A 13,473-nucleotide genomic window follows, 5' to 3' on the forward strand; every position below is an offset into this window, starting at 1 on the left:
GTAGTAGTCCGTTACCTGAAGCTGAATAGAAGTTAGATAATGCAACAAGACAATGATCCAAAAGACAAGAGTAAATCAACACCAGAATGGTTTAAAAAGAGAAAATTCACATTTTGGAATGGCCAAGTTAAAGTCTTGACCTTAATCCTATAGAAATATTGTGGATAGACCTGAAACAAGCAGTTCATGCAAGGAAGTCCACCAACATCCCAGAGTTGAAGCAGTTTTGTAAGGAGGAATGGCCTAAAGTTTCTCCAAGTTGAGGTGCAGGAGTGATCAACAGTTACCAGAAACACTTGGTTGAAGTTATTGCTGTACAAGGGGGTCACACCAGTTACTGAAAACAAAGGTTCACATAATTTTTCCAACAAATACATGTAATATTGGATCATTTTTCTCAATAAATAAATGAGCAAATATAATGTTTTTTTGTGTTATTTATTTAATTGGGCTCTCTTTATCTAGTTGTGTGAATATCTGATCACATTGTAGGTCATAGTTAGGCAGAAATAGTGAAAATTCTACAGGGTTCACAAACTTTCTAGCACCACTGTACTTATCCAGACTTCTCTGAAATGTCACAGTTGAACCCATATTTACCACTTCCACTGGCAGCTCGTACCACACATGCTCCATCACCTGAGTGAAGTTCCTCTTAGATTCCCCTTAAATATTTCACCTTTCACTTTTAACCTCTGACCTCTAGTTCTAGTCTCACCCAACCTCAATGAGGAAAAGCATGCTTGCATTTACCCAGTCTATACCCCTCTTAATTTTGTATCAAAATTTCTCTATCAAATCTCCACTCGTTTTCCTCTATCTGTGAGATGGTGCAAAGATATTTGAGATGAAGAACTGATCTGAGCAGGAAATCAAAGGAGTTAATCTGTCTCTGGTGAGACAGGAAGGGCTGAGTTGGCCTAGGCTACGGTCTTGGTTGGGGGCAGCTTTGTCAAGTGCCTTGTCCTCTGAACCAGTGAGTGGAATGATCAAGCTAAAAGGAAACACATAATTAAGAAAAGGGGAATTCAGAGACAACATGTATAACACACATTCAACACAAAATGTTGGAGGAACTCAGTAGGCCAGGCAGCTTCTATGGAAAAGAGTACTGTTGACATTTCAGGCCGAGAAGGGAGCACCAGAGGGAGGTGATGGGCAGGCAAGGAGATAAGGTGAGAGAGGGAAAAGGGGATGGGGAATGGTGAAGGTGGGGGGTCTACAACCCAATGTAGATTGGGAGACTGCTTCGCCGAGCACCTACACTCCATTCGCCAGAAGAAGTGGGATCTCCCAGTGGCCACCCGTTTTAATTCCACTTCCCATTCCTATTCCGATACGTCAATCAAGTCAAGTCGCTTTTTATTGTCATTTCGACCACAAACTGCTGGTACAGTACACAGTAAAAACGAAACAACGTTCCTACAGGACCCTGGTGCTACATGAAACAACACAAAACTGCACCGGACTATGTGAGACAACTCAGGGCTACACGAGACTACGTAAAACAATCCAATGGCCTCCTCTACTGTCGAGATGAGGCCACACTCAGGTTGGAGGAACAACAGGTAGCCTTCAACCTGATGGCATGAACATAGATTCCTTGAACGTCTGGTAATGCGTTTCCCTCCCCCACCCCCCCTTCACCATTCCCCATCCCCTTTCCCCCACCTCTCACTTTACCTACTTGCCTGCCCATTGCCTCCCTTGGGTGCTCCTCCCCCCACCTTTTCTTTCTTCCACAGCCTTCTGTCTTCTCCTTTTAGATTCCCTCCCACCACCTTCTCCAGCCCTACATCTCTTTGCTTCACCCCTCCCCCTCCTGGTTTCACCCATCACCTTGTGTTTCTTGCTCCCCTCCTCCCCCACCTTTGAAATCTACTCCTCAGCATTTTTTCTCCAATCCTGCCGAAGGGTCTCGGCCCGAAACATCAGCTGTACTCTTTCCTACAGATGCTGCCTGGCCTGCTGAGTTCCTCCAACATTTTGTGTGTGTTGCTTCGATTTCATAAGACCACAAGATATAGGAGCAGAAGTAGGCCATTTGGCCCATCGAGTCTGCTCCGCCGTTCAATCAGGAGCTGATCCAATTCTTCCAGTCATCCCCACTCCCCTGCCTTCTCCCCATACCCTTTGATGCCCTGGCTAATCAAGAACCTATCTATCTCTGCCTTAAATACACCCAATGACTTGGCCTCCACAGCCAGTCGTGGCAACAAATTCCACAGATTTACCACCCTCTGACTAAAGTAATTTCTCCGCATCTCTGTTCTAAATGGATGTCGTTCAATCCTGAAGCTGTGCCTTCTTGTCCTACACTCCCCTACCATGGGAAATAACTTTGCCATATCTAGCATTTCCAGCATCTGCAGATTTTCTCTTGTTTGCGATTGGATTAATACACATTCAAATTGCTTTGCTGTTCAATCACGCCTCTCTGTTTTAACTTGCTGCAGGGAAATCGATAAAAACCTGTACCAAAGAGCCAACATTCGGAAGAACAAGTGGATTGTGGATGGCAAACTCAGGAGGTAACACCTTATTGTGAAGTAAAATAAATTTAACTTAAAGCAGGAGACACCAAATAGTCTGTAGTTTGTCCGTCTCTTTGTCTATGTGCATGTGACCACATAACATTGGCCTTGTCTGTGATGGCCTCCACATTCAGCAGATGTGGATTATTTGGACCTGTGCTCTGGCCTGAGCTTGCAGGATGTGAGATGAAAAAGTGGAAGGTGAGGGTCTTTTGGGTTTCTCTGCATGCACCAGACTAACACACACACAAAATGCTGGTGGAACGCAGCAGGCCAGGCAGCATCTACAGGGAGAAGCACTGTTGACATTTCGAGCCGAGACCCTTCGTCAGGACTGCCTAAGGAGCACCAGGCCACTGTCTCCCACATCATCACCAACCTTACCAGCTCTGAGGATCTCCCATCCACTGCCAGTCCTTCCGAACGCTCTCCGCTCCCTCCGCAACAATCCCAACCTCACTATAAAACCTGCAGATAAGGGGGGGGGGGGGGGGGGGGCGCTGTTGTAGTCCGGCGTACTGACCTCTACCTGGCCGAGGCACAGCGACAACTTGCTGATACCTCCTCTTAATTACCCCTCCATCATGACCCCACTAAGGAGCACCAGGCCACTGTCTCCCACACCATCACCAACCTTACCAGCTCTGGGGATCTCCCATCCACTGCCAGTCCTGATGAAGGGTCTCGGCCCGAAACGTCGACAGTGCTTCTCCCTATAGATGCTGCCTGGCCTGCTGCGTTCCACCAGCATTTTGTGTGTGTTGCTTGAATTTCCAGCATCTGCAGATTTCCTCGTGTTCACACCAGACTAAGTTACCTTGCCGAGCTGCTGAATATTGTTAACAGGGCACAGACTGAAGTGAAAGCTTTTCTCTTTGGTCTGAATTGGCAGGTTACAGAGGAGTCTGGCGAAGAAGAAAGGATTTGAAAAGCTCAAAACCATCGTGGAAGACAGGCGTTGGAAACCAGAATTCAGTTTTGAAGTTGACCACAGTGGCACATCTACGAGAAGCGGGGATGAAGAGCGGGTGAAGGAAGGTACCAGAGGGAAATTATCAGGGAAGAAGACGGAAGGAAATAAGATGGTAAATGATGTTTGAGGCTCTTCTACTCCCCTTTGTATAACGTCCCTCCTGTGTCACGTATACTCCGACGGAGGGGCACAGTGATGCAGCTGCCTCCCAGCTCCAGGCACCCGGTTCAATCATCTGTGTGGAGTTTGCATGCTCTCCCGTGAACATACGGGTTTCCCCAGGGTGCTCTGGTTCCTTCCCACATCCCAAAGATGTGCGAGTTGGTGGGTTAATTGTTCAGTGTAAGTCACCCGTCATGCAGTGGGAATGTGGGGGGAATAAATGGAATTGGTACAGGATCAGTAGAGTTGGCTAGGATGGACTTAATGGGCTGAAAGGCCTAATTCCGTGTTGTATGTCTCGATGACTGACATATAAAGTGTAATTGTCAGGCATTGTGTAAGAGAGATAGCAGTGTTCCTGTCCTCATTAGTCCCTGCATCCTCTCCAACACATGTAATCCATTAACTGGAAGCAATATCCATTCTTGTAGAGTATTTAATGTAACACAATGTCCCCGTGGGACTTCACAGTAGCATTTGTCAAACAAAAAAGTTGGCGCCACACCATATAAAGAGCTGCCAATGCAGATGACCTTCAGCTTGGTCAATGCAGTAGGTTTTATGGGCCTTTTTAAAGGAGGAGGGAGAGGGAAAGGGAGAAATGAATAGGCACTGGCTCTGTCATTTCATGACAGTTTGTTGAAGCCTCAGCTCTCAAAGACTGGAAAATTGTTTATTAAAAGCCTCATTAACATTTTTTCCCACTAAACAGATTAAATGTATTGGAGAGGGCACGGTGACTAATGTGCACTGGAACACCAGTGCCTCCAGTTACTCGAAATTGGCAAACAATCTTGACAACCACGTGTCACGTGGGCTGCTTATGATATTCATATTAAAATGGGTCAATTCATTTAATTAAATCGTAATATTTATATAAATGTTTTTGTGCTCTTCAAGATAAAGGACATCAGGACTAGTAACGGTAAATTACCCGTTTTGTGCATGAAGTCTTAGCATAAGATACTGAGTGAAGCTCCTTCCATATCGTCCCATCAAACACTCCCGGGGTCAGACACAGAGTGAAGCTCCCTCCACACCGTCCCATCACACTCTCCCGGGGTCAGACACAGAGTGAAGCTCCCACCACACCATCCCATCACACACTCCCAGGGTCAGAAACAGAGTGAAGCTCCTTCCATATTGTCCTATCACATAGTCCCGGGATCAGGCAGTAAGTGAATCTCCCTCCACACCGTCCCATCAAACACTCCCGGGGTCAGACACAGAGTGAATCTCCCTCTACACTGTCCCATCACACACTCCCGGGGTCAGACACAGAGTGAGTCTCCCTCCACACCGTCCCATCACACACTCCCGGGGTCAGACACAGAATGAATCTCCATCCACAACGTCCCATCACACACTCCCAGGGTCAGAAACAGAGTGAAGCTCCTTCCATATCATCCTATCACATAGTCCCGGGATCAGGCAGTAAGTGAATCTCCCTCCACACCGTCCCATCACACACTCCCAGGGTCAGACACAGAGTGAAGCTCCCTCTACACTGTCCCATCACACACTCCCGGGGTCAGACACAGAGTGACCCTCCCTCCACACCGTCCCATCACACACTCCCGGGGTCAGACACAGAGTGACCCTCCCTCCACACCATCCCATCACACACTCCCGGGGTCAGACACAGAGTGAATCTCCCTCCACACCATCCCATCACACATTGCCAGGGTCAGACACACAGAGTGAATCTCCCTCCACACCGTCCCATCACACACTCCCGGGGTCAGACACAGAGTGAATCTTCCTCCACACCGTCCCATCACACACTCCCGGGGTCAGACACAGAGTGAATCTCCCTCCACACCATCCCATCACTCACTCCCGGGGTCAGACACACAGAGTGAATCTCCCTCCACACCGTCCCATCACACACTCCCAGAGTCAGACACACAAGAGTGAATCTCCCTCCACACTGTCCCATCGCACACTCCCAGGGTCAGACACAGAGTGAATCTCCCTCCACACTGTCCCATCACACACTCCCGGGGTCAGACACACAAGAGTGAATCTCCCTCCACACTGTCCCATCGCACACTCCCAGGGTCAGACACAGAGTGAATCTCCCTCCACACTGCTCATCACACACTCCCTGGGTCAGACACAGAGTCAATCTCCCTCCACACCGCCCCATCACACACACTCCCGGGGTCAGACACAGAGTGACCCTCCCTCCACACCATCCCATCACACACTCCCGGGGTCAGACACAGAGTGAATCTCCCTCCACACTGTCCCATCACACACTCCCAGGGTCAGACACAGAGTGAATCTCCCTCCACACCGTCCCATCACACACTCCCGGGGTCAGACACACAGAGTGAATCTCCCTCCACACCATCCCATCACACACTCCCGGGGTCAGACACAGAGTGAATCTCCCTCCACACCGTCCCATCACACACTCCCGGGGTCAGACACACAGAGTGAATCTCCCTCCACACCGTCCCATCACACACTCCCGGGGTCAGACACAGAGTGAATCTCCCTCCACACCATCCCATCACACATTGCCAGGGTCAGACACACAGAGTGAATCTCCCTCCACACCATCCCATCACACACTCCCAGGGTCAGACACACAAGAGTGAATCTCCTTCCACACTGTCCCATCGCACACTCCCAGGGTCAGACACAGAGTGAATCTCCCTCCACACTGTCCCATCACACACTCCCGGGGTCAGACACACAAGAGTGAATCTCCCTCCACACTGTCCCATCGCACACTCCCAGGGTCAGACACAGAGTGAATCTCCCTCCACACTGTCCCATCACACACTCCCGGGGTCAGACACACAGAGTGAATCTCCCTCCACACTGTGCCATCACACACTCCTGGGGTCAGACACAGAGTGAATCTCCCTCCACACCGTCCCATCACACACTCCCGGGGTCAGACACACAGTGAATCTCCCTCCACACCGTCCCATCACACACTCCCGGGGTCAGACACAGTGACAACCTCTCTGAACTATCATATCTCATTCTCCTGGGGTTGGACACTCTATACACTCTCCCATTACACAAACACAGACTGATATCCTCCTACAGTGGAGACACAAGAAACTGCAGATGCTGGGCTCTGGAGAAACGATGAGGGATTACCTCCTCCCTGTAAGGATGCACCCCCTTCATCCAGTTTCTCTGCCTCTGCCACATGTGCTGTGAAGATGAGGTCCTCCATTCCAGAACATCTGAAATGTCCTTCTTTCCAAGAAACATGTCCTCCGTTCTACTGTGCTTGATGGAGCTCTCACTTGCTGCTCCTCTATTTCTTACGCACTCTGCTATGACCCCACCACCCCTCTAGCCAGCAGAGGTAAGTTTCCTTGGTCCTTTCCTTTCAGCTGAGCATCTGCATGCAGCACCTCATCCTTCGTCACTTCTTCAGGCCACAATGAGACCGCAGCACCAGCCACCTTTCCCTTTCTGCCTTCTGCCAGGACCGCCCTCTCTGTGTGGTCCACTCATGTAAGCATAGGAGATGCAACACTTGTTCTTACGCTTCCTCCTTACCTCCACTCGGGGACCTGAAAGCCCTTCTAGGTGAGGCAAATATTCACACGCACCTCCTCCAGCTCCATCTACGGGTGCTCCCGATGTGGCCGCTTATATATCGATTTGTAGAGCATCTGCGTTCTTTGCAAATGGCCATCCCAAGGTCTAAGTTCAACTCGCCTTCCTATTCCCACACACACCCAGGACATGTTTCAGATGCTGCAAAACCCTGTCTACCTTGTTCCATCACAGATTCCCAGGGCAGGGACAGTAGAGATTTGATACAAAGTAAAGCCCCCACACTGTTCTATCCGTACACTCCCAGGGCAGAGATAACACAGATCAAATGCAGAATAAAGCTCCCTCTAAACCTTCACATCAAGTATTGCAAGTGCAGGTTAAGTATGGGCCTGGACAAAGTGAAGCTCCCTCACACTGTAACATTGTACAATTACAAGGCAGGGACAGCACAGTTTCGATATGTTATAAAGACTCTCCCTACGTTGTCAACACAAACTTTTAGGACTTTCCTTGTTGGACCTATGCTATAATTTTCCCACTTGGACCGTTATCCTTTGTGCTTCATAAATTGCCTTTGGACCAAAAGAGTATAAGACATAAGAACAGAATTAGGCCATTTGGCCCATCAAGTCTGCTCCACAATTTGATCATGGCTGATTTATTTCCCCCCTCAAACCCATTCTCCTGCCTCCTCTCCATAACCTTTGACATCCTTACTAATCAACAAACTATCACCCTCCACTTTAAATACACCCAAAGACTTGACCTGCACGTCTGTCAGTGGAAATGAACCCAACAGACTCACCACCCTCTGGCTAAAGAGATTCCTTCTCATCTCTGTTCTAGAGGGACGTCCTTCCATTCTGAGGCCGTGTCCTCTGGTCCTAAACTCTCTTACTATAGGAAACATCCTCTCTACATCCACACTATCTAGGCCTTTCAGTATTTGCTCGGCTTCATTGAGATTCCTCCCTCATTCTTCTAAACTCCGATGAGCACAGATCCAGAGTCATCAAACACTCCTTGTGGATTAACTCTTTCATTCCCAGATCATCCTTGTAAACCTCCTGGACCCTCTCCAATGCCAGCATACCCTTCCTTAGATAAGGGGCCCAAAACTGCCCACAATACTCCAAGTGAGGCCTCACCAGTGCTTATACAGCGTCGGCAGTACATCCTTGCCTTTGTATTCTATTCCTCTCGATATGGATGCTAACACTGCACTTCCCTTCCTTTTACCACCAGCTCAACCTGCGAGTTAACCTTTAGGGAATCCTGCATTAGGACTCCCACATCTCTTCGTGCCTCCCCCTCTCCCTCATTTGACACTCAGTTGGGCAGTGTGCATGGTGAATGGCTTGGGCTCCTGGACATAGATTTCATACGGTATAGAGAAGAAGAAGGGCTGAAGATAAACAAACACGAACCTTTAGCACTGTGATTGCTTCTCAAACATATGCATACGATGGTGTGAATATTTATTCCTGCTTAAATGTCTGTGTTCCCTATCCCAGGAGTACGAACAGCCGTGTACCAGTGTGTCTGAACTAAGCTGTCAGATTGAGAAGCTCAGTAAGGTACGTGAACATCCTCAGCACTGGATCAGTTGTCTCTTTTACGGTAGCGTAGCGGTTAGCACAATGCTACTAAAGCTATAGGCGTTTCAGAGTTCGGACTTCAATTCCACCGCTGTTCTGTAAGGAGTCTCTAAGTCTTTGCTGTGGAATGCGTGAGTTTTCCCCCCACACTCCAAAGACGTACCAGGTAGGTTAATTGGTCACTGTAAATTGTCCCGTGGTTAGGTTGGGGTTAAATTGGGGTTGCTGGGGTGGCATGGCTCGAAGGGGCAGAAAGGCGTGCTTCACACGGTATTGTTAAATAAGCAAATCAATCTGTGTCTCTGTTACACAGTTTTCATATGAGCAATGTGATTTAATCTCAAACTCTTGCTTGCTCCATCTTATAATATTCATCAAAGACATATAATTTGCCCTTGAAACTACTTACAGACTCTGCTTTGTTGACTTGAGCATTCTAGACCCTAAGATCCCAGCCAGTAAACTAACATCAATGTTTATCGTTCGCTGATCAGGTCAACTGTCAGCCTTCAAAAAGCAGAGATTTTCCAGCAAAGCTGCCCTTTGTAACAGTAATGACCAGGTTGTGACCTCCATTGATTCTGCATCATTATAATGGGGGCCTCAAAAGTTTACCTAGTATCCCAGCTGCATCTCTAGGCTTTGGGATATCACTTGCGTCTTTCTTTTATTCCTTGGACCTAAAACTGAAGTTTGTTCCTTTTTTTCTCTCTGCCTTGTAAGTTTAATAAACACAAGAGATTCTGCAGATGCTGGAAATCTGAGCAACACACACAAACTCAGCAAGTCGGCAGCATCTGTGGTTCCCTGATCTATGGAGAGGAATAAACAGTTGATGTTCCGAGCTGAGATATTTCATCAGGACTTAAAAGGGAAGGGGCAGAAGCCAGAATAGGAGGTGGGGGAGGAGAAACACTACACGCTGGCAAGTGATAGGTGAGACCAGGTGAGGGGGAAGGTGGGTGGGGCAGGGGGGATGAACTAAGAAGCTGGGAGATGATAAGTGGAAGATTTAAAGGACTGAAGAAGGAGTCTGATTGGAGAGGACAGTGGACCATGGAAGAAAGGGGAGAGGGGCACCAGAGGAGGTGTTTGGCGGGTGAGAGGGAAACCAGAATGAGGAATAGAAAAAGAGAAGGGGGAAGGGGGGGGAGAAATTGATGTTCAGGCTGTCTTCCCGTATCTCATGCTCATTACTGCGATGTCAAATCATAAGCAACTTTGTTTTTTTTCACTCAGTTGTCAGTCCAGATCATTTGGGTATTAACGTGAATGAGAACACACCTGACACACAACCACTGCTCACAATATTGCTCCAGGCCCAGGCAATTGCCTTTATCCCTCTAATTTGCTTTTAGCACACTGGCCATCTATGTCTTTCAGGCAGCTATTTACTGTATGCTTATATTTAGTGTAATGAGCCAAAAGGATGCTTCACAGGAGTGTAATGAACCGAGATTTGTTCAGGAAGGCTATCAAACACCGGGCCAAAAAGGAGATCTTACATATGGGGAGAAGGATGGTGGCAGGACTGAAGAAAGGGTTGGCCAAACGCACAGAGGACATCTTAAGCAAGGCTGAAAGTTTTTAAAATTCCGGCTTAAATAGGAACAAATGTAGGTTAGCAAGCATAGAGCTGATGGTGACAGTTGAGTTAAGACACAGGCAGCAGAGTATGGGAGATTTGAATTTACTGAGAGTAGAGATTTCACTGGCCAGGAGTGTGTTAATTCCATGTGCCATATTCAAGAGCCTCTTAAAAGCTCTTGCCTTCTGCTTATATTCAGCAGGTGTCCGCCAATGTTCCCCAGACGTGCACCCCTTGAATTTGATCACTTTTGCCTCCAGACCACTCTCTCCACCTTGTGAAATGTTCAGTTATATTGCCTTTGAGTACGTTGGAGCTCAATAGCACTGTTTGTCATTAATGTTTAGTAACCATTGCTTCATTACTTGTTTCCATAGCGACAAATCTATTTTGCACGGAAGCTGCTTCAATTCTCCCAGAAACTACGTGCCTTGTTATTGGGGCGGGACCGCTTCAGGCGTCGCTACTGGGTTTTTCCTCACCTCAGTGGCGTGTTCGTGGAAGGCTCCGAGGAATTAGCGGGTAAGGCTCACAGTCCCAACACTTGTGTGAAAATAGTCCAGTCCCAGAGTTCCAGGGAAGCGTCTGACCTTGACACGCAGAACACTGGAAGCAAAGAATGCCATTGAGTCACTTTTGCCTTTTTCTCCTTCCTACTGTGTTTCTGTACTTGCATATTAACTTTCAGTGAAATGTGTGTAGGAAAACCCAGGTCCCTATGAACACCAACACCTTTCAGTTTCTCACTATTAAAAAAAGTACTTCGTTTCTGTTTTTTCCTACCAAAATGAATCTCAATTCCATACTGTCTTGCATTTGCCAAGTTCTTGTCCATTCACTTAATCTGTATCTCCTAAGCCATTTTCAGTCTTTAGAGAAATCCCTATTGAATTCATGTGCAGATGCTGGAAATCTAAAATAAAACCAGAAAATGGTGAAAGAGTTCAGCTGGTCAGGAAGCGTCTATGGAAAAAGAAACAGTTAACTGTTCCCTTTCCTCAGATGCTGCTGAGTTTTCCCAGCATTTTCTGTTTTTATATTATGATCACTATTCCCTTAACCTCTAAACCATAAACTACTAGTCGATGCTCTCTATAATTTCCCACCAAAATCCATTATTGCATTAGCCCTGTTTCACCCCGTTGACTAGACTGCTCCCTTGTTCCCCCACTAATGATAAGGGGTGATTGCCTCAGAAGCTAGAAGCATCATACTCGACTCCAGAGATTCCTTTCCAGTGTAATAACTGGCAGATGCAGTCTCTTTAAGGCCACCACCTATTACGGGTTTATAGCCCAAAGTGTGTTGGCAGAATCCTCCGCAGCAGGAGATAGTACAGTAAGCCTGGCTCTGAGGTGAATTGTGTCAGAATGTGCCCTGGCTCAAGGTCGAAGGAACAGTAGGCCTGGGAGCCAGTAATTTTTGTGAATCTCCACATGTCAGACATTTATTTCCTCAGGGTATGGAAGTCCAAAACCTAGGGGCATCAGGTTGGGGCGAGGGGAAAGATTTAAAAGGGACATGAGGGGTGAATTTTTCATGCAGAGGGTGGTGACGAGCTGCCAGAGGCAGGTACAATCGTATCACTTGGATGAGTACACAGAGGGATATGGGCCAAATACAGGAAACTGGGACCAGCTCAGTGGGCACCATGAAACTTGGCTAAAGGATGGCTGCCATTGGGAGCTGAACGTCCAAGGATATACGGTTAGTAGGGAGAGGGGGTGGTGTGGCCCTGTGTATAAGAAATAATATTAAATCATTAGAAAGGGATGACATAGGACCAGAAGGTGTAGAGTCTCTCTGGGTTGAGTTAAGAAATGGCAAGGGTAAAAGGACCCTAATGGCAGTTGTATACAGGCCTCCAAACAGCAGCCGGGATGTGGATTACAAATTACAGCAGGAGATAGAAAAGGCGTGTCAGAAAGGCAATGTCATGATAATCGTTGAGGGTTCTGACATGAAAGTGGATTGGGAAAACCAGGTCAGTACTGGACCTCAGAGAGAGAATTTGTAGAATGTCTAAGGGATGGGTTTTAGAACAGCTTGTTGTTGAGCCCACTAGGGGATCGGCTGTGCTGGATTGGGTGTTGTGCAATGATCCAGAGGTGATAAGAGAGCTTAAAGTTAAGGAACCCTTAGGGAACAGTGATCACAATATGACTGAGTTCACTTTGAAATTTGAGGAGAAACTAAATTCCAATGTGTTGGTATTTCAGTGGAATAAAGGAAATTACAATAGCGTGAGGGGGAACTGGCCAAAGTTGACTGGAAAGGGACACGAACAGGAAGGACAGCAGAGCAGCAATGGCTGGAGTCTCTGTGAAAAATGAGGGAAGTGCAAGACAGATATATTCCAAATAAGAAGAAATTTTCAAATGGAAGAAGGACACTACTGTGGCTGACAAGTGAAGTCAGAGTGAAAGTAGAAGCAGAAGAGAGGGCCTACAAGGAAGCCAGAGCTAGTGGAAAGATGGAGGATTGGGAAGCTTTTAAAAACTTGCAGAAGGAAACTAAGAAGGTCATTAGGAAGGCAAAGATGAATTATGACAGGAAGCTGGCGACTAAATTTGCAAGGGGCGGGGATCCAGAATGTGAGAGAGGATAGCGAGAGGAAGAATAAAGGACAGGTGGGGACTACACGGGTCCGGAATATTAAGTGTGTAGTAGAGAAAGGTGAGGCAGAACAAGTGATAAGGAGGACACATGTACAGTGGGATGATCTGACGGAACATGGAGTTAAATGAGCAGAAAGAATAAGTAAATTTAGGAAGGAAAACAAAATTCTAGGGGCGTATAGCACGATGGGAGTTCGGGGAGCTGGGTTAAGCACAATAGGCAGCGATTCAAACAGAGAGAGGAGAAATGGGCTAAAAATTCTATATCTGAATGCACAAAGTGTCAGAAATAAGGCGGATGAGCTTGAAGCCCAGGTGCGAATGGGTAACTATGATGTTGTTGGGATAACGGAGACATGGCTGCAGGGAGATCAGACCTGGGAAATGAATGTACAAGGGTATACGTGCTATCGTAGGGACAGAAATGTGGGCAGAGGGGGTGGGGTGACCCTGTTGGTGAGGAAAG

General features: G+C 47.4%; 1 protein-coding gene across 5 annotated transcripts in view; it reads left to right on the forward strand.

The window, feature by feature from the left end:
* The window catches only part of LOC140741092 (bromodomain adjacent to zinc finger domain protein 2A-like), a 142,475-nt gene that overhangs the window by 92,135 nt on the left and 36,867 nt on the right, over positions 1-13,473 (forward strand). For all 5 annotated transcript variants that reach the window (XM_073070820.1, XM_073070824.1, XM_073070823.1 and 2 more), the window contains 4 exons: positions 2,457-2,531; positions 3,427-3,619; positions 8,718-8,780; positions 10,767-10,911. In XM_073070820.1, coding sequence (XP_072926921.1) covers positions 2,457-2,531; positions 3,427-3,619; positions 8,718-8,780; positions 10,767-10,911 — 476 coding nt within the window. The remainder of the gene's footprint in view (positions 1-2,456; positions 2,532-3,426; positions 3,620-8,717; positions 8,781-10,766; positions 10,912-13,473) is intronic.

The sequence above is a fragment of the Hemitrygon akajei genome, chromosome 18 (assembly GCF_048418815.1).
Source record: "Hemitrygon akajei chromosome 18, sHemAka1.3, whole genome shotgun sequence".
Lineage (NCBI taxonomy): Eukaryota > Metazoa > Chordata > Chondrichthyes > Myliobatiformes > Dasyatidae > Hemitrygon > Hemitrygon akajei.